The sequence below is a fragment of the Aricia agestis genome, chromosome 7 (assembly GCF_905147365.1).
Source record: "Aricia agestis chromosome 7, ilAriAges1.1, whole genome shotgun sequence".
NCBI lineage: Eukaryota > Metazoa > Arthropoda > Insecta > Lepidoptera > Lycaenidae > Aricia > Aricia agestis.
Window position 1 is genome coordinate 2,040,485 of NC_056412.1, and position 21,842 is coordinate 2,062,326.

The window sequence follows — 21,842 nt, forward strand, 5'->3', positions numbered from 1 at the left end:
GGCTATAGCCGCTCGCGCCTATCGGCATAAAGTTGCCATAGCACCTACGTGATACAAAATATTTTTCATTTTCAAATTCAAATATCTTTATTGCCAGAATGTTGTTGATATAAAGGTTTTATTAAATACTTATAGTTTTAACATTCTGCCACAACAATGGCGCGTAATTGAATTAAACTTACTTATATAAAATTCGTTCTCTTACAAAAAAAAATATATATGAGTATAATTTGCCAATTAAAGAAATATATAAGCTTTATATACAAATAATAATTATAAATAAATTTTAAACTGAAATAACTATACAATAATAATATAATTAGATTATTTAGAAAATAAGTACTTCTGTTATTATTTATGTCATAAAAGATTTTAATATATACATGTCCATTGTATTATTTTTCTTTAAATATCATATTATATTCATTCAGTGTGTAATAAATGATTTCATACAAAGCAATTATTTTGTTTTTTATTCAAATCTACAACTTTTTTGCTAGCCCTACATAAGCCCAAACGTCATAAAAAATAATTACTTGGGACCAATCGCCAGATGAAAAAAATGTTAAAAATTCATATCTGGTGATTGGGCCCACCGGGCCCAAAAACCTTGGTTGCGACGAAACACCAGAGTACTCGATCGGATGGCAGTTCATATGTTTCTGATCAGAAATTTCGGACAATTTGCGGCCGGCCTTAAACTGAGAATAGTTGCACAACAGGGTGTCAACTGTCACGGTCGGTGTCATTGTGAACTATAATTGACATTTTATTTCATAATCTTTGAGTAACTTGGTAAAATGCAAACGATAATATCCTAGAGTAAATTAAAGGAGTAAAATTATGCTCATGATAGTTATACTCGTGTAACTTCAAGTTTGGTCGAATCGCGCCTTAATCATTTAGTTTAGTGCAACATAAAATATCTGCGAAGCTTAGTTAGGAAAATATGAAGCTTTAATCAATTTTAAGAGGCGCTCACCTCAATTTGCATATCGTCGACGGCATTAGTGACGTCGACGTCCAGCGCGTAGTTCATGATGAACGTGTCGTTGAGTTGCGTCCGCAGTTCCTCCTCGACCGCCACCTCGTAGTGGTATGCAAGCCCGCCCGCGCCGCACTCCAGTATGAACGTGATTAGCAGGAAGTACGTGTACTGGAATAGAGCATGGTATTGTTATGGGTATTTGTTTTTTTGATAATCTAGACACGCGGTAGAGTGTCCAGTCAAATTCAAGTATAAGGCTGTGTTTCCACCAGAGATGTTTTGTGAGGAATGTGTTTTTAAGATCCAATAGAATCGCCGCGCTGAGCGAAGTCATGTCAATGAAGCGATTCTATTGGTTCTCAAAAACACATTCCTCGCAACACATGTCTGGTGGAAACGCAGCCTAACAGAACTGGCGAGCAGAACCATGTGTAATACACGAACCATTAATTATCTTACACTTTCTACATTTTGTATATTGAAACGACAAATATCAAATAAGGTCGATCCTGAGGATGCTCGTAGACTACTGAGCTGGTATCCGACAGCCTTAGTAAAATATTGTAAGGGCGTTTGTGCACTACACGGAATTTTACCATCCGGCGCGACGCGGCATCTAAAATAAAATAAAATAAAAATTGTTTTATTTCTGAATAAATTTGAATCAAATATTTTCAGAATGTTAAACTACATGTTGCCTACCACCGGTTCGGGAACTAACCCGGCGAGAAGAACCGGCGTAAGAAACTCGCACGGGGCCACTTTTTAGTAAAAAAGTGGAAAATTTGTCTTTTAAAAAAATAAAATAAAATAAAATCTCGATTTCCTACCTTATTTATATGGCAAACGTGAAAGTTATGAACGCCGACGGTAAAATTCCGTGTAGTGCACAAACGCCCTAAGTCGTAAGAAGAATGCGGTCCAATAAGCGCGACGTAAATAAGACTATGTTCATTAAAACATAGCCATATTTCTGTATTTTGTACCACTGTGGTTAGTTGTAAACAAGAAGCAAAAACTTTAATTATCAAAAAATACCACCAAGCAATTTTTTTAATACATCACATAAAGTGGAAAATCCATTTATTTGGTGATACTTATTTCTCAAACTTTTTTCGATCGTCGTTACTACCGGTGCCTACCACCGGTTCTTTTTATTTATAGTGGTACTCACACAGAGTAAACTAGTTCTGTTCTCAGTCTTGAGTCCGCAGCAGCCGAGCGCGGCGAGCGGCACGCCGAGCGCGCCGGCCGCTATCAGCAGGTACGATATCGCGGGGAAGGTCGGCGACGGCAGTAGCGCCACGTAGCGGTGCCGCGTCGCCACCGTCCACGCGCCCACTATCAGCACCCCCACACCTGCAAACTGTATGCCAACATTAATATACCTTTCCTGTCATGCTGCATGGTCTGGTCCGCAGTCTGCATGCTGGTGATTATGCAGATTTTTCGCAAATAAAAATGTTGTTCGTTTTATCAAAATGAAGCTACTCACAAAAAATTTGCTTGATAGTAATAAAAAAAATTCTAGGGCTCCCGTACTAGGATGTCTGCTGGTCCTCTGTTGCCGACAGCAACTATTGACTAGATATATTAATCGACCAAATTTTGGCTTGCCTGCTGCCTATGAATTAACTTCTCTGATAGTGCGTAAGGGACTATTACTAAAAGTTGGTCAGTAATAAATAACTTACAGTATTAATTTAATTTATTATGTTTTAGTATAAGTATTATTATGTTTTCTCTTACACAAATATGTGAAATCTGAGGTAAAAGATTGATCCACACTTAATAGCAGACAAGTGTTATTTTCAGACATTAAAATATTTGCATGTACTATCAGAGAAGTTGATTCCTAGGCCGATGGCAGATCTAATCTACGTAATTTTTTTGTGTTAAGTCAAACCCATCCAGCCTAGGAATCAGTTTCCTCGATGCAACAACCATAGACCTACATTAACAAAATTAGATATATGTTAAGAACTCACCAAGTATATAACGTTAAATATATGCAGAACACACTTTAGGAAGTTGATACTTAAACAATCAGCGTCTCTAGACTTTCTTGGTTTTATTTTTTTCTTTTTCGTCAATAATGTACTTGCATCTTTTTTTTTCTCTTCCGCCATAGTGGTCCAGCCAGAATTCGTTCTCTAGATTGTATCACATATTTCTTCTGCTGACATTCTGAAATTAAAGAGAAGAAACCAATATAAATTTTTGGAATTCAACACACCCAAATAATATTTTTTAATAAATAATACTCACAATAGTATTGGAAATAAAAGGATTAATAGGAATAAATTAAATTAAGAATAATAATTTATACTTTATTATTTAAAGCCTTAAAATAAAATGGAATAATATTTAAATTACAAATAATACAGAAAATAAAAATAATTGGCGATTATTACACAGCTATTGTAAAAAACATTCATTTATAAAAACTTGTAAGGTGCTACAAAAATTATGTACAAAAATGTGAAATCAAAAATAATTGTGTGTATTTATTAATGCACACATTTTCAGTCATTACATTAATTATTTGATTTTGTTATATTTTTTCATGTTACACATTTTAATAATATGTTTTACATAATAGGTAGCTCTATATTTAATAGTTGATTGTCAAAGACTGTGTGTAAAAATATATCTATCAGTCCCCATTCAAAATTTACTGTTCGTATTGTTGCAGCGTATTTTCCAACTTGTGAACAATTTTTTGATAAAATGTAATTTGTTGCCTTAAAAACTTTTGCATTGTAGCCTTTAGATCTTCGGTTCTCTGAGACTTAAAATGATTAATCTCGGCAAGTAAAGCATAGGATATGACATCTGTTCTGCGTAATACTTCGTTAAGTTGTGCAGATTCCATTTTATTTTCAGCCCCTAATCGTTCACACTCCTTCTTCTTCTGTATAGCACTTTTGTGATTTGCTAATGTATCAGGAAAGGATCCAACTATGCCCTTGTAGAGGTGGAACTTGTCACCGAGAGGCTCCCAGTCCCATTTGGGTTGCTCCTCGTACATTCTACCAATCTCGATGTAGGCACCACCCGTCATCTTTATGGCCGACGTTAATTTTGAAGTGGACACTACTGAACCTTCATCTAAACTTAACGAATTGCCTAGACTATAAAATGCTTCACCGACCTTTTGACAATCGACTTTGTAGGGGCCTTGAAACTTCTTGGCTTGAGTTATACACATGTTAGTGACAGACTTAACCGATGTATCCATGCTATTTATGAATGTGTGACATTGGTCAACTACATGATCCACCTGAGACGGTAGAAGGGCTCTCTCTGGTACAACTATTGATATACAGTAGTTCAGCCCTAGTAAGTTGTCTCTCTCAGCCTGCCTCTTGCCCGCTTTCCATCTCTTTTCATCAGTACATGTAAGAAAATGCTGCCATACCTCACACTTGGATAACACTGGATGCTTGCACATCCAATCCACAAACTCCTGGAGTTGTACGCGTCTGCGCTCTATCAATTGCTCATCATATCGACCGGAAATCTGTTTGTCCGGCAGAGGGGGAATGGGTATCAGAGTGAACTTTTCTTGCAATCTCTCATGAAGCCAATCAAAGTGTTTATATCTACGAGAAACTTGAATATTGTTGAAAGAGGGTGTCAACTGATAAGCAATAAAGCTTTTGATTCCCTTGAACTTAGATTCCTTTTTGGGGGAAGCTACAGTGACACTGTAGGGCTGGGTGACAGGCGTCCAGGCAAAACTATCCTCACTCTGTACAATATGAACTTTATCAGCCTCCGGTACTTCCACATTCAATGTTCCCAGCAAATAGCTTTCCCCACTTATTTTAGAAGATGGAGCAAATTTATTTTTTCTGACCGTGCCAGCCGAGGAAAATGCAGAAGCAGTATCATCGATATGTTGGTGATAATCATTTATTGGCATTCCTGGTAACGGAGCTAGTGGTTGGTGACCCGCTGGCTTTGTATTTTGCTGGTGGCCAGGCCCGATTTCGGAATATGTATCATCATCCCAGTCATCATCCCAGCCGTCATCTTGTGATGTTCCTCGTTGGTAGTTGTCATTAGCACTATAATGTTGATCGCCCCATTCATCAGCTGCCTGATCGTATCTTGGGGCAGCTGGAGCCATTTTTGTGGGAACGGACTCTTCAGGGGTTAATTTCTTGACATATGCAGCTGGAAAAAGGCCAGTCTGCCCTTTTGCATTCCTGCCTTCCCACCATCCTTCTCCTATTTCAGTATTCAACAGAGTGAGCACCTCTCCCGCAGTTATGGACAACTCTGTAGTCTCTGGCTCACCCGTGAAATCGTATAGAGCTTGCACTTGTGTCATTATGGTTTGTTACCTAAAACAATATCAGATGGTTAATTTCAATTTCAAAAGTAAAGCATGTATGCAGTTGAATATTATCCTTTATCTTATCTGTTATCTATAAATATGAGGAGTGTAAGCTGAGTGATAAATCTATGCCGTTGGGTGTATCTATGACAAAGGCGCACAAATTAAGCACAATCAACGTAATAGGAGTTGACACATTTTCGTAACGACGACATAATTAAGAAACTAAAAAGTCCCAAAACTATTTTGCTAAATTGAAATTCTTAAATCATAAATAGGGGCAGTTCACTTATTAGACGTCGATTAACAACGTTTTTTCTAATATTTACACTTTGTTCTCTGCTGTAAGGAAGGAATTTTAATAAATATAACCGAGGCCAGGCACTTGTTTTATGGAAATCAATGACGTATGTTTGTAGTTCAGCATTTTCATTTGTATGCACATTAACAGTGGCTGTGTTTTATACAGATTAAATTATATGGAAAGAGAGATATTTATCATTTATTTGCTACTTACATTCGTTTTAAAATAAATAAGGCGGATACACTTTACTCGTTAGTCGTTAGTCATGTAAAAATGACATAAGAATTTAGCTTCTGTCAGTTAGTCACTGTCAGTTTAGAAACGTCAAACGTGGCAAAAAATTATGCGGCAAAGGCATAGAAGGTTTAAAGTTTCGCAAAAAATATAATAATCTAATCTTATAAATTATAATATTATGATCAGAGGCGGCGTAAGACGTAGGCGATGTGGGCCACCGGTCACCGCCTACGGCCTCGCGGTCCAAAGGGCCTCGCGCCTCGAAGGCTGTATACTTCGATCACGCTGTATGTAACAATCTAGTATAAAATTCTCTTGTCACGATGTTAGATAGCGTACTCCTCCGAAACGGCTTTACTGATTTTAACCAAATTTTATATGCATATTCAGTGGGTCTGAGAATCGGCTACTGGGTACTTTTTATATTGATAAGTGTATTTGTTGAATAAATAATAGTCAATTTTTACAAATCGAGACTGACGGTGACCATTGTTTGTGCGACGGGATAGCGATGGACGTTGCCATGGTGATATACTTATTTAGTCACATCAATAAAATAATACGGGCGAAATACTTTACATTACAGCAAAGAAACGTTTGCCGGGACAGCTAGTATTAAAATATAATTTATAATAATAAAAATGAATCCATTTTCGCGTGGTCACGACACCACGCGTAAACGGCTGGACCAATTTTGCTGAAAGGCCTATGGGGGATTTTGTATGGACCCCGTCCCCACCCTTTAACAGTCATGGGATGCGTCTCGATTTGTTCACTGGGACCCAGAAAAGTCTTAAGTACAAGTGTCAGTTTCAAAATCAATTGGGTTTATTAAAAAAATAAACTTTTCTACAAACAAAGTTGTTTATTTTTGAACAAAAAAATCACTTTTTCTACAACCAAAAAGCATATCAGGGTTCCGTAGTCAACAAGGATCCTTTATAGTTTCGGTCTGTCCGTCCGTCTGTGTGTCTGTCTGTCTGTCTGTCCGCGGTTTTTCTTAGAGACTACAAAGCTGTAATTCGGCATGCTTGCATATTATCTTAATGATGGCGACGAAATGGTATATAAAATCTTTTTTTTATGGTAATATATACACATCAAGCGGTGGTGACTTTTTTTCCGCGTTCATCCGTGTATATATCGTGTCCATATCGTGTGGGGTGTCGTTGGGTACGTTTTTAAAAAATATTATTCAGAGTATTCAAATTTCAAAGATCATTTTCCGATTTAGGGATCGACTCGTGAAATATGAAATTTTAAAGTGGAAAAAATCGAGTCCAGTGTCCCCCCTTCCACTAGCTCAAATTGTTTTAGCTCAGGTTTCAGGCTCAGGTTTAGCTGTTTAGCTCAGGTTGCTTCTGGAAATGTAAGAAAATTCGTAGGAGATATTATGCTGACTTTAAAGGAAAACTATCACGGCTAAGAAAACTTCATAAATAAGTAAGTATCTAATTGAGTAATAGTTAGGGTTGCCATCCGTCCGGATTTCCCCGGATTCGGCCTGACCAGCGAAGGGAATTTGGGTGATGACAAACCTAGTAATAGTCGATCAACTAAAAAAATGTATTCGAAGAAGTATAAAGAATCTTTTCGTTCAAATTCTTTTGAACGTAACAGAGATGGTATTGTTGGTAGTGAAAAACACGTCACAAATGTACATTCATTGACGATACAAAAATTATCAAAAACTAGCGGTACTACAGAGCCCTATATTGCGCGTGACCCGATACGCACTGTGCTGGTTTTTAATTTCATGTACAAACAAATGACGATTTAATTGAAGACAATAATATTAATGTGATCTCCATATTTTAACACTATTTATTTGCACATAAAGGAAATGCGTATGAAAAGAGAAAAAATAAAATAAAAACAATATATCATTATTATAAAACCTAACGCCGCGTCACCATCAAACATGGCGCGGCATCGTCACCGTGCCACGATACGATGCCGCGCCAAGTTTGATGGAATTGCACTGTAACCCCACGTAAGTATTTGACAGATGTCGCCATAGTAAAAAATTCTCTATTCTAGTAGATCTTTCGAATGACACCTGTTTCTGCTCTGTTGGTTGGTGGGGACGTTTCTTCTCATAGTCCTTTGGCATAGAGATACTTTGAGTCCCGAAGACGAACGTAGGATACATTTTATAAAATGTACGGTTACTGCACAATATACTTTTATCATTTGCTCGTAAACTATTCAATTGATTTTGATGATTTTTGGTATTGAGATACTTTGAGTCTCGGGAAAGGACAAGGGATACTATTTTTCCCGGAAAATGTACGGTTCCCACACAATTAACTTTTATGATTGTATTTGTTGTTATAGCGGCAAAAGAAATACACAATCTGTGAAAATGTCACATTTCTAACTAAAGCGGTTCTTGAGATACAGCCTGGAGACAGACAGACAGACATCTAAGACTTTTGATTTCCTAAACACGTCACCTATTTGCTGCTGCGGAACCCTTCATGGACAAGTCCAACTCGCACTTGGCCGCTTTTTTCCATTAGGAACCCCCCACCCCCCCTTATCCAAGCTATATTATTTAATACTAGATGTTCCACAGAAAACTGAGGAAATTATTTAAAATTGCTAAGTATCAGAAACTACTGGAGCAATTTTTATGTTATTTGTCACACATGAAGAATAGCCCACGTGGAAGGACATGGGTTTCTTTTTTATGCGGAAAAATTATTATTAAGTATAAGTACCATCGAGGAAGTTGATTCCTATGCAATTGACAGACCAACGTTATTTGGTCGAATATGTCAATTCAATGTTAATTGTGATCTGTCAGCTGGGTTTGACGTAACGCAACCAAACTACTTAGGTTCCCGATTTGCATAGGACTCAACTTCTCTGTATCAAATTGAAAAATGAAAATATTATAATCTTAATTTACTTACTCATTGCTTGTCTTTAATCAAGTTTAATCTTATTTCATCTTTTCATTAATCATTTCATCATTTCATTTCGCAGACAGACAAGCAATGAGAATGAGAACAGCGCGGCGCAGCGCCTGCCCGAAATGAGGAGGCAATCTTTTGACATGTCGCGACTCGCATTGCTACTTGCTAATATTTCAGAGAAAAGACAAGAAGTCTCAGGTAACAAAACAGTGCCCTTGACACAAAAGCAAGATGAAAACAAACATAGGTAGTGTTTCATCTTTGTTATATCTCGGGATTTTCCAATTTGTCCTATCTATTATTAAAAACCTAAAATAATCCTACTTGACCCATATTCAATTTCATTGAACAAATGCATAAGTATTTATTTCTAGTAGAACTTTACACATGGCAAATTTTACAGCTCCTCTAGTGGATACTTGCGGAACTAAAATCACCATACTAAATATTTACGTAGTCGGTATCGAGTATCGATAAATAATAAAAGCTCCCACACCGGTTTCGGTGACGGTGGCCGGTTTCATTGAAACCAGGCCAGCTACGCAGGAGTCATTTTATAGTGCCCAAGTGTGTGCGCAGTACACAAGAGCACTCTCTATTCCTTTACTCTCATAACCCAGTGGGACGGAAGACCGACACGACCGGCGAGAGATCAGGCGCAGGACCGACTTTTTACATGCCCATTCGACGCATGGATCATCTTACTTGTCAGACAATCAGGTGATCAGCCTGAATTGTCCTAACCAAACTTGGAAATAACATGTTACCAACGCGGGAATCGAAACCACGACCCCCGAGTCAAGAGCCGCGCTCTATACCACTAGACCACGGAGCTGAGGCGTTAATCGATAAATACTATAGCTTTCAACTCACGGCAGAGCTACAGTTTCCCGTAAACACCTTTTTTTTTATTAAATAAGGGGCAAACGAGCAAACGGGTCACCTGATGGTAAGCAACTGCCGTCGCCCATGGACACTCGCAACAACAGAAGAGCTGCAGGTGCGTTGCCGGCCTTTTAAGAGGGAATACGCTCTTTTCTTGAAGGTTTGCAGGTCGTATAGGTCCGGAAATACTGCTAGTGACAGTTCGTTCCAGAGTTTTACAGTGCGCGGCAGAAAGTTACGCGAAAAACGCAACCTAATCTCTAATTTTGGTGGAAACAAACATTTCCACCAAACTAATATAAAAAATACAAGTTGTTGAAATCCACTCAATAACGCGACCAAATCACGTATGCCTACCGACTGCATATTAAGATTTAACGGTTAAAGTTGGTGCATTATTTATTAGCCTAATAGCTACAGGACTGAGGATACAAACCGCACGTAATTTCCGAAATACTTGTATATTAATGGTTTGATTAAAATTTAACTGCTCTAATACTGAGGATCCAAATTAATAATATTAATATATTAAACCTATTCTTTAAGCTGCTTGCCATAATAAGGCTAAACTGCTTTTATCGCTAAGATTATCCCCATGATCATTATTGGGATCCCGTTTTATTTAGTAGATATATAAATATTATATTGTGTATTCATAGCCAATTAGTATAGTAAGTTCACCTCGGAATTTGAGATACCCAGCTGTAAGTCTGTACTTAAATATTTGTATTTTGACACCCTAAGGCTCTGTCCCCATCAGACACGGTGCGGCGCCGGCACCGTGTTACGGCATGACGCCGCCACCGTGATACGGTACGGCGCCGCACCGTGTCACGGTGCCGCGTACGGTGCGTCCCTATTCAGTCGATATTTGTCCCTCACTAATAGGGTCCCGTTTTTACCCTTTGGGTACGGAACCCAAAAAAACATTTTAACAAACAGTTAACAGACCCATTCCTCAAAATTTTTTATGGCATTCCGCGACGTCCTTCGCCTTCCTAACTTTTTTTGCAGCGGATTAGCGATTAACGAAGTGCCCAGCTATGCTTTTCGTTAAATTCTGTCATCCGTCCTACTGGGTCGCGGGAGTAGAAGAGAAAATGATCTTATGGATTGCACACACACTTCGGCTTGGGTGTAATAGTAGGTAGTGATGATGACGATGTTGAATATAATTTGCATAAGAGCATTATAAATGCTTTCAGTTCTCAAAACAACGTCGAAACCCCCAAAGTTGTATTTATAAGGAGTCAGGAGTTTTCTCAGCACCTGCAGAACCATGGTATACCTTGATGCAAATTACAAATATCACTTTTTGGTAGCATATGCTTAGAATACTGCTCATAAAACCAAAACCACCATCTTATGTTTCGATATTAATTTTAAGGAGTTCCCTCGATTACTCATGGATGACATGGATCCCATCATCGGGTCACCACTTTTGTTAATACCAAATTCGAGTTATACCCTATGGCCTATACAACAAAAAAGGATTTTGAAAATCAGGCCACAAACGGCTGAGTAATCGTTGAACTGGTGTGGGACTTCGGAGGCATGTCGAAATAATACACCCCTCGGACCGTACATGTAAGGAATGTTTTCAGGTATTTTCGATATACACGCGCGTTACCGAAATTCCTCATTCATTAAGCGTGATACGGCGGAAACCCACATAAATAATATTCATTATTATATTGGCTTTTTCCGAAAAAACTACATAATTGAGCAATTATTATGTGTGTTGGGTAAGCTAGTTCGTTATTGATCATTTTGATTTTGAGTTGACAGTTTCTTATAGTTAAGAATGTAGGCGCAGATGTAGAGTGGTCCACAAGGTACTATTAATTTACACTTTTCGGATAATATAACGGCATATAACGCTCTTGCGGGTATTATTTTGCAGCAACTGAATCTAAATCTCAATATTTAGAGTATTATGCTATCTAATCTATATATACAAAACTCAAAGGTGACTGACTGACATGGTGATCTATCAACGCACAGCCCAAACCACTGGACGGATCGGGCTGAAATTTGGCATGCAGGTAGATGTTATGACGTAGGCATCCGCTAAGAAAGGATTTTGATAAATTCCAACCCCAAGGGATTAAAATAGGGGATGAAAGTTTGTATATAATAATACTTTTAACGCGAGCGAAGCTACGGGCAAAAGCTGGTAATATATAAAAAAAGCCGGGTTTTCTTTCCTGACGCTATAACTCCAGAACGCACGAACCGATTTCCACGGTTTTGCATTCAAACAGGGAAAACAGGGAAAATCATTTTATGGCAAAACAACGCCATTGCCGGGACAGCTATAATTGTCACTTATCTTATATCTTTAAACGAGCAATTCTTGTATATATATATAATTGGAATCTCGGAATCGGCTCCAACGATTTTCATGAAATTTAGTATATATGGGGTTTCAGGGGCGATAAATCGATCTAGCTAGGAATCATTTCTAGAAAATGTCATTTTCATCGGATACGTCTAACAGCTAGTTATCATATATATATACAAAGTATTATCACTTATTTTTGTTACACCCTGTATATAAATCAAGAGAGGCACTTCATTCGCAAGTGGGCATTCGATTCATCATTTTTAAATTTTCTCGCTGTCGAGACTTTTTCGATAAAATAAGTGTTCTTTACCTGAGGTTTACTGCAGACTTTCGTTGTTTTGAGGACATCGGAATATTAAAAACATTTTCAACTGTGGTATGTACCAAAACTTTTAATCCTTAATATACTTAAACTAAACGTTCCACGCGGCTTCGCCCGCGTAAATTAGATAGACAAATTAGTCCACAAAAAATAGCCTATGATCCTTCACGTGGTCTACTTCTTATCTATGCCAAATAACATAAAAATTGCTCTAGTAGTTCGTGAGGTAAGTTCTTTCAAATAATTTCCCCAGTTTTTTCCACATTTTCCTCTATTTCTTCGCTCCTATTAGTCGTGACGTGATAAAATATAGCTAGAGGTGAAAACTTCGGAATGTTTCCGAAATTTTGAAAGTTTTCGGGAAAGATTCAGGAAATTTACTCGAAAACTTCCTAAAAACTTCCAAATTGCAATTGCTTTCAAATAAAGCAAAGAAAAAAAGTAAAAAAAAAACTAAAAATGCTTCATACCCCCTAGAGTTACTAAAAAGTTACCCCCCCTACTCGTCACTCCTTAGAAGTGTCACCAAAAATACAACGACCGTCGGCTCTTCACGAGTAATAATAATAAAAAATTACTAGTCACATTAGATCAAATCAGCTGATTGACTTTAGAAAGAAGTTCGACCCTCAATAGTAGGCAGTGTAGTATAGTGTATACTTCAAAATATTTTAGCTCGTAAATTTTTCTATATTTTAATGAGCCTAACCTTTTTTTTTTTTTTTCACGCAGAGAAATGCATTAACGCATTCGACTAGTCTAGTCCATAATATGACACCACCGACTATTATGGCCTGTATTCACTTTCTTCAAGCAGTAAAGTTTATGGACTATTTATGGAGCAGTATTTCATATGGACTAGAAATTCCATATGACACCACCGTTTTTGGTGGTGTCAAGTGGAAGGAACGTATGTGTGTTCGTAGGCATATCGTAGAGCCTCTACGACGCCGTAGCAACGTACCGCGTAGTGTACTGTACAACCTACAACCCATATCCTATCGTACGCATTATTATTTTCCTTCATTGTCAATTTTTTACAAGGTATGAAAACTACTGAACAGATTTAGATGAATGATATTGCGACAAGGCTCTAATTCAGTGGTTTTTAACCTTTTTTGAGATGCGAGATAGCATGAAAAAATATTTCGCGACCCCCATTTTTCTGTATTTATGCTTATGATTTATGAATAGATCTTTTTTCAAATTCTCCTACTTGGGCCTCCTCTCCTACTAGGGCGACTAACCCAAAAAATCAAACATCGTACTTCTCTCTTCACACTCACGCTCGTCTTTCATATGCCAGGTGAAAAAGGACGACGCGGATTCATCGCCAAATTAGTTTTTTCTCAATAACTCAGTAAATATGCAATATTTTAAAAATCCGCTAGGTCGGTTTCTCAATGATATAATTTTATACAATGAGTTAAAATATTAACTTAGTTCAATGCATGGTTATGGCAATAAATGAAAAGTTCGTGAAAATTACATCTAATTTTCACGAATTTTTCATTTATCTTTGTGATGTTTTTAAGATATCGTGTTTCTGCTCAAATCGAATTCTTGTAAATATAATGTAGTGTCTAATTTTAGAAAATGAAACAATTCGGGTACGATTTTATAATTCAATTTTCAAGTACAAAAATGAATTATAAAATCGTAAATTTTGTGTTAGTCGCCCCCTTAACAACCTCTTTAATTTTTATTGTTTTTTACTGAAATCCCGACCTCTGGCGAGTGGCGACGCGACCCCTACAGACGATCCACAGTTTAAAAGCACTGCTCCAACGGATACTCTACTCATAATATTTAAATATAGGCTTAGAGGGATAAAGATAAATAATAAAAATTGGGATTTTCCGCTTTGCAAATATAATATAAGTTATAACGCAGTAATATAGTATGAGAGATTGCTGTAATATGGCAGTGTTCATTCCGCATACCCCGCCCCCCGCCGCCCCCCGCCGCCCCCGCGGCTGCCGGCGACGTTGATAAATGCCTCATCCGAATGTCGGGGGAAATTATTGAGATCATTAAATGTTTTTGTTTACGAATATCTTGATTATATCCCTCCTCTCCCTCTCTTCCTGCCCTCATACCGTAATATAACAGGCAGTAAAGTAAATTATTTTTACGCAGACTGCTCAAATCTACATACGGATTACGGAGTAGGCGTGATTAAAAAAAAACCACACAATACAATCTGATAATGAGGTAAGTAACACCGTAATTGCTGGAGACATAAACATTAATCTCTTAGACGAAAAGTAAAGAGATTTTCCACGGAGGTAAAAATCAGCCGAAGGAAACACACTTTAAAGCCATGGATAACACCCGGGCTCATGCGTTGTATGCGGTACAGAGACCTTCTGCATCTAAAAGTAAAAAGAGACCCAAATAACGAATCTGCTAAAACAACGTATAGTAGATACCGGAACTTTTGCAACCAGCTATTACGCAAACTTAAACTAAGTTATGAAAATAATTTACTAGCAAAGTACCATCGAGACCCAAAAAGACTATTAAGCCGGACTCACAGGTACTAATAAAAAATCACACATGCCCCCAACAAGCAGTGAATTCTTATAATACTTACTTTTTTAAAAATTTTGGAAAAGGTGATAAACAAGAGGCTCGTAGACTATCTGGAAAAAAAGGGTTAATATCTGACCGACAATTCGGTTTCAGAAAAGGTCGTTGTACAGAGGATGCCGTGGGAATGTTGACTTCCACTGTAGCCGGAATCCTGGACGAAGGGAACAGGAGTATTGGGGTATTCCTGGACCTTGCTAAAGCCTTTGACACAGTTTCGATTCCACTGCTACTTCGTAAACTTGAAGGCTTCGGTATACGAGGTAACGCCCTCGCATGGTTTAAAAGCCACCTTAGCAATAGACGGCAAAGACTGAAGTTTGGGATCCATTTGAGTGAGGAAGAAAGTAACACTTTCGGTGTCCCACAAGGTAGCATACTCTCCCCAACCCTATTTATACTCTACATGAATTGAATCTTGGAACTTAACATACCTAATGCAGAATTAATTTGCTACGCAGACGATACAGTTGCTATCTTCAAAGGTACATGTTGGCGTAGTACCTTCTGTGCTGCAGAAAGAGGTATGGTTATAATAAATAAGTGGCTCGACCAAAACCTCCTCTCTCTTAACACAGCAAAATCTAAAGTTCTATTTTTCCATATAACCGAAGCTACCAAGCCTATAGATAAACCCATAAGGTTACACAGCGAAAAATACCATAATTTTCCCTCTCATGCAAAAGTGCAGCTGTGAACCCATTGCCCGTGCCACGTCGATTAAATATCTGGGCGTCGAGGTGGATGAGAAACTCACATTTAAACCTCATATATTATTCGTGACTAAGAAAACCCGAAAAATAATATTTATAATGAAATCCCTTAGACCAGTTGCGAGCTTACACGTCAAAAAACTGGTTTATTCTGCGCTCTGCCAATCTCTCTTACAGTACTGCATCGGCATCTGGGGTGGTGCTGCCAAGTCGCACATGATTACGCTAGAACGAGCCCAACGCGCTGTTATTTTTATCATAAAAATATTTCCCCTGGTTTTCCCACATTTTCCTGAGTTTCATCGGTCGTATTAGTCTTAGCGTGATAATATAATATAGCTATAGCCTATAGTCTTACTCGATAAATGATCTGTCTAACACTGAGATAAGTTTTTAAATCGGACCTGTAGTTCCTGAGATTGACGCGTTCAAGCAAACATAAGTCGCTCTTGGAGAGCCCCGCCGTTACCCAACGGCTAAATTGCTTAATGAGTTTAATGTTCTTAGCGTAAGACAGCTCTTCGTCCTTCGATCAATAACAAAATATGCAGGAATGTGCTCTGATGCAACTTTGCCACGTACTGTCTTCGCATCAAGATTACCCCCCCATAACCACGATTTCGTTCGTTCGTCTGTAGCATGGGATCGAAATATCCCGATAGAATCCTTAATTAAAAATTCACCACACTCTATCAAATTATGGCTTCTGTCTAAAAACCATGATGAAACCGAAAAAATTATGGAAGTCCGTAATTTGACACACACACACACACACACACACACACACACACACACACACACACACACACTCACACACACACACACACACACACTCACACACACATACACACATACACATACCCACACATACTCACTTGTAACTTTAATTTTATTATTAATAAGTCCCTACCCACATACCCATTGAATCTATCCCCTTTATTTATGTTAAGTTATGAATAATTGTGTATTGCTATAATTGTATTTTTTTTTCTATTAATTATTATTTATAATATTAAGTAACTCACCTTCCACTGATTAATTGATAAATATTCCTGATAAACAAGGATGTAAGCTTAATTATTTTACAATGATATTAACTAGTGTTGGAAAAATCAATTATTTATTTGTAACACGACAGGTTAAACCACAACTGGTTGTAGTCAATGTTTTTTGTTTACATAAGTGTCAGTGGAATATAAGATATAATATCATGTAGATCAAACCCCGAAAGCGCGTCTAATTTCTTCTTGTGAAATTAATACAGTATAAAACTAGGACCACCATGATACAGGCTTTGCCTAGTTTGGTGTCCGCAGATAGATCATATTATATTTCACAAAGTATTATGATATTAAGCAAGTCTTGTATTATTAATTCTGTATTAATCTTTACTGTAATTATGTTCTATGTATTGTTGTGGTGGGTAACAAATAAATAAATAAAATAAACAATAATTAATTTGTTAGCAATATAAAATGTCAAAATCTTCATTAATTAAAAATTGAATTAATGGTTTTAGAGAAGCGTTATCCATTCTTATATTATAAATACGAAAGTGTGTCTATCTGTGCATTATCTTACCTCTCAACGCCCAAACCATTGAACCGATTTTGATGAAATTTGTTTTGAGTCCCGGGAAAGGACATAGAATACTTTTTATCCCGGTAAATTAACGGTTCTCGCGTGATAACGAATTTTGAAGTAACGGAGTTGCGGGCGTCATCTGCTTCCAGATAACTGAGAGCAAACAACGCAGCGTATTACGTCGCGCGTGAAAATCTGTGCGGTCGAAGTTACCCTACTGTATATTTTATACTGTGCTTCTCCTCAAATCAATTGTGCCAGTGACAAAAATACAGGGTCATGGTAGTTTCCCACGCTTTATTTCTTTTTCTTTTCTACTTCATTCGTATCGTATATCGGCTGCGTGTGTATATTTGTTTCTGGTTTTTATATACAGACAAACCGTGCAATTTAAGCTTTGCCATCCAGCTAGTATTAAAATGTTTAGAAAAATGGCGTTTTTGATTTAATAATAAAACTTCATAATTAGGTAGGTACTTATCTACGAAGAAGAGAGATACTGTGATAAATATTTATCCAATGATGAACTTTAACCCAAATTGGTGTAAGTGGGCCTAAGAGGGTTCCCACATAGAGCGATACGATATTGTATAATATAGCTAATAGCACCGATATTTTGTCGTACGAAGAAAGACTTGGAATAATATTATTATGTTTTATTAAAGGTCATGACATGAAAAAGGCAAGTAAATCATATTTGACTTTGTTGCGATAAATCATCAATGTGACATGAGACAACTTTTTAAATATAATATTATGTAATATAATATCATCACATAATTATGTATATTGATTCCATAAACCTATAATATGACAGTATATATTAAGTCTATGATTGATTCCTAGGCATTCATAGGCATGTTGATAGCAGGTTCATAGCAAGCACTGAGAGTTATCAGTCTCTGTCAATTGACAGACCGACTAGTATTTGATCGGACTTTGTCAAGTCAAAGCTTTTCGTGACCTTGAACATTGCATATTTTTAGTCCCTATTTGCAACATGCTTAAAACGTTTGCGATTTTCGGATACCAGCATCGGTTAGTGTAAAATCGCTGTCAGCATTTAAGATCAAAGATGCTTCATATCCGCAATAAGTCACCGAGAACAAAGTAGGCTTTGACCTGGCTTGAGCTGTTTACTTTTCCGCTCCGAGGCTTTAAGCCGACTGAAAAATTACTTCAATAAACGCCTCCAGAAACTATTAACGAGTTTAACGACCCAACACCTGCTCCCAAACTTAATTTAAAAGGACGCGATCGTGAGTTTAAAAAAGCGCAAGTTTTAAACTACGTGTAGAAAGTTACAGACATTTACTGCAGGAGTGCACTGCATAGGGTTGCCAATTTCTAAATCTGTTTCATTTAGAAATTGATACAAAAAATTGACACAAAATAAACTGGGGTGACTGAAACAAGATGATTAAGAATTGTTGATGAGAATACTCCTACATAAACTAACATCATCACAAAATTCATGTTGACCAGTGTAATTAATACACTTTTTTGGGTTCCGTAGTCAACAAGGAACCCTTATAGTTTCGGTCTGTCCGTCCGTCTGTCTGGCCGTCCGTCTGCCTGTCCGTCTGTCTGTCCGTCTGTCTGTCCGTCTGTCTGTCCATCTGTCTGTCCGTCTGTCTGTCCGTCTGTCTGTCCGTCTGTTTGTCCGCGAATTCGCTCAGAGACTATATAGAACCTACAAAGCTATAATTCGGCATGAATGCACATATTAATGATACCGACATCGCGATAAAATGGTATATAAAATATTAATATTTTTTTACCTCCCTTACATACCAAGCGGGGATGATTTTTTTTACGCGTCCACCTCACCGTGTGATGTGGGATGTCGTTGGATAGGTTTTTTTTAAATATTACGACTATTCATAGATCTTTTTCCGATTTAGGGATCCATTTGTGAAATATGAAGTTTTAAAGTGGAAAAAAGCGTTAGAGCCCAGTGTCCCCCTCCCCCCCTTCTACCAGCTAAACGGTTGTTTCTGGAAATGTGAAAAAAATTCACGGGAGTAGAAAATATGGTGAATTTAAAAGAAAGTTATGCAGAGCAGATCGGACTAAGAAATCGTGTCGCCCATACTAACTTTAACATTTCACCCCATTGGGAGACAAATATCGAAAAATCCCTTCTTATCCGATGCCTACGTCATACAGAAAATACTCCCCCCAAATGTCAAGTCTCTACGATCAGCGGTTCAGGACAAAGGATTGAATATAAAATTATATGATAATGTACAGTGTGTAACAAAAATAAGTGATAACGACATGCACAGTTTGACGTAGGCGTGTATTAATTAAAGTCAAACTTTGCGCCCAAAAATGTTTATTTTGTGAAGTAATTCACAATTTTAACACACCAGTGTACATTTAATTTACTCAAAGGTAATTAATTGTACAAAATTCTTATCACGTTAAATAATTTATCTTCCCACAACATGCGGCCTGGAAGCGTCGACAGCCCTAGGGTCGGTCACGGGGATCAACTTTTCTAGAACCTTAATGAGAATCGAACTCGAAATGTAATTTATTGCATTGCGGTAGTTTCGACGGCGAAGGATTTATATAATTATCCTTTAAAACTGTACGAGTTAGAGAAGACGGTCCATGCTCACCGCACGTCTATCAAGTTTGTTCTATTCTATGTATCTGCATCGGAGAAATTGATTCATAAACAGAAGCGGACAAGGGTGCCCGTAGAATCGGGTTCGTAGAAGTCGTTGTAGGCAATAATTATTAATTATTATGAGATAGTTTAAAACATAATAATATAATGACGTTTTATTTTATCGGACTGCGGGTATATTATGTTAATTTAACTAATTACGCTTCCGTCATCACCATAAATTAATGATGTACAGTTTAACATAATGAAGGCTCGCGTTATATTTTTTGTACAAAATTGCATCATAATATTCCGTCACGCCAATACAACTATCACTATTATAGGCCTTCGTGGTTTAGAGCGTGGCTCTTGATTCAGAGGTCGTGGGTTGGATTTGGCGTTAGGAACGTTTAATTTCCAATCGTTAGGACAATGCAGGCACACTGTGATGAGTTTGCGAGACGCAGACAACCGCTAGTAGAGTTGCTGTGGGTTGATCGTGCCCGTGACTGTGTCTAGGTGGGGAGTGGAGTACCATGGTCTCTTAGTGGGTACACATCCTACGGGGATTCCCACATACCCCGGCCGACATCTCCAATCCGCTGGGGATGCGCAAAGCAATTCCCCATGTAAAAAAAGGACAATGCAGGCTGATTGCCTTACAGGTAACCTGATTGCTTTTCAGGTAACCTGATTGCCTTACAGATAACCTGATTGCCTTATAGATAACCTGATTGCCTTACAGGTAGATGATCCATGCGTCGGATGGGCATTAAAAAGTCGGTCCTGCGCCTGATCTCTCGCCAGTCGTGTCGGTCGTCCGTCCCAATGAGTTATGAAAATATAGAGTGCTTTTGTGTACTACGCACACACTTGGGCACTATGAAATTACTCCTGCGTACCCAGGTACGCAGGCCAGCCTGGTTTCAATGAAACCGTTCACCGTCACCGAAACCGGTGTGGGGGTATTATAATTATGTCACTATTTTGGGTAATGGGTATATTTTTAACAAAATTTTAACTACAAAATTCTGCTTATTTAGCTGTTATTATCTGTGCTCCGTTTATTTAATTTTAAGCTGTTATTCTGAGTAATCAAATAGTTATCTGGGTAATCGAACACTTTAATTCTTACTCAATTATTAACTGAAACAGTTTTCGTCTATAACAATCAATGTCAGTTTGAAGTTCTTTCTTCATATCAAACTAGAGGTGTCACCGGTTTCGTTAATAATAATTGCGTGGAAGCCAGGTACCCTATTTTTCCGAGATAAAAACTATCTCACCTAGGACTCAAAGTACAGCCAATAAGATCGGTTTAGCAGTTTAAGCGTGAAGGGGTAACTACAGACATTTTCGAATTTTACTATAAGTCTGGAAAAAAGTAAGGAAAAAATAGGTTTTATAATTATTATTACTAGCGCAGGAGAATATTAAGTACACTGTACAGTTATTTTAGGGTGGATTTGTGGAGCGGGCGGGGGATGTGGGAGGGGATGAGGGCGACCTAACTTTAAATTGCATTCCCGTCCGCGATACCCCTCCACTTACAGAACAGAGTGCATACCTTTGATCGACTTTGAATTACTACTTTTGACTGAGGCGTATCATTAGTGCTGCAAGCCTGCATCCGTGCATCGCGCTATTAATAAATAAATAAATAAAGCCTTTATTTCCGGACCAGCTACAAGTTTCGGTTATACATTATTTAAAAACTATTTATAATATATCGCGACGGTCGGTGTGTCTTACGACAAAGGCCTCCTCCAGATCCTTCCACTGCTTTCTATCAGATGCAATTCTTAGCCATAGCGGGCCCAAGGTTAGCTTTAGGTCATCCTCCCATCTAAGTACTTTACGGCCTCGCCTCCTGAGACCGTCTCTCGGGATCCAGGTTGTTTACTCCATTTTTCGTTTTTACATCGAAGCATGTGCCCGGTCCATCTCCATTTGAGTTGATCAACACGCCGTAGTATGTCTGTTAGTT

At 37.9% G+C, this 21,842-nt stretch overlaps 2 protein-coding genes across 5 annotated transcripts in view; both read right to left on the minus strand.

Moving 5' to 3' along the window:
- LOC121728857 (CD151 antigen-like) overlaps positions 1–21,842 on the minus strand; it is a 213,450-nt gene that overhangs the window by 6,099 nt on the left and 185,509 nt on the right. For all 3 annotated transcript variants that reach the window (XM_042117165.1, XM_042117167.1, XM_042117166.1), the window contains 3 exons: positions 2,977–3,175; positions 2,163–2,354; positions 983–1,156 (listed from right to left, as the gene is read on the minus strand). In XM_042117165.1, the coding sequence (XP_041973099.1) occupies positions 983–1,156; positions 2,163–2,354; positions 2,977–3,117 (507 nt within the window). In that variant the 5' untranslated portion in view covers positions 3,118–3,175. The remainder of the gene's footprint in view (positions 1–982; positions 1,157–2,162; positions 2,355–2,976; positions 3,176–21,842) is intronic.
- LOC121728854 (sorting nexin lst-4) lies at positions 3,410–5,921 on the minus strand. Of its 2 annotated transcripts, none has more exons than XM_042117162.1 (2): positions 5,851–5,921; positions 3,410–5,340 (listed from the first exon to the last, which is right to left on the minus strand). In XM_042117162.1, exon 2 carries the CDS (start codon positions 5,325–5,327, stop codon positions 3,663–3,665), a length of 1,665 nt encoding a protein of 554 aa, XP_041973096.1. In that variant the 5' UTR covers positions 5,328–5,340; positions 5,851–5,921; the 3' UTR covers positions 3,410–3,662. The 2 variants fall into 2 exon arrangements, with proteins under 2 accessions (XP_041973096.1, XP_041973097.1); XM_042117163.1 differs by lacking the exon at positions 5,851–5,921 and adding an exon at positions 5,663–5,799.

Coding starts and splice junctions, on each gene's coding strand:
- LOC121728854 (XM_042117162.1), bottom strand. CDS start 5,327: ATGACACAAGTGCAAGCTCTATACGATTTCACGGGTGAGCCAGAGACT.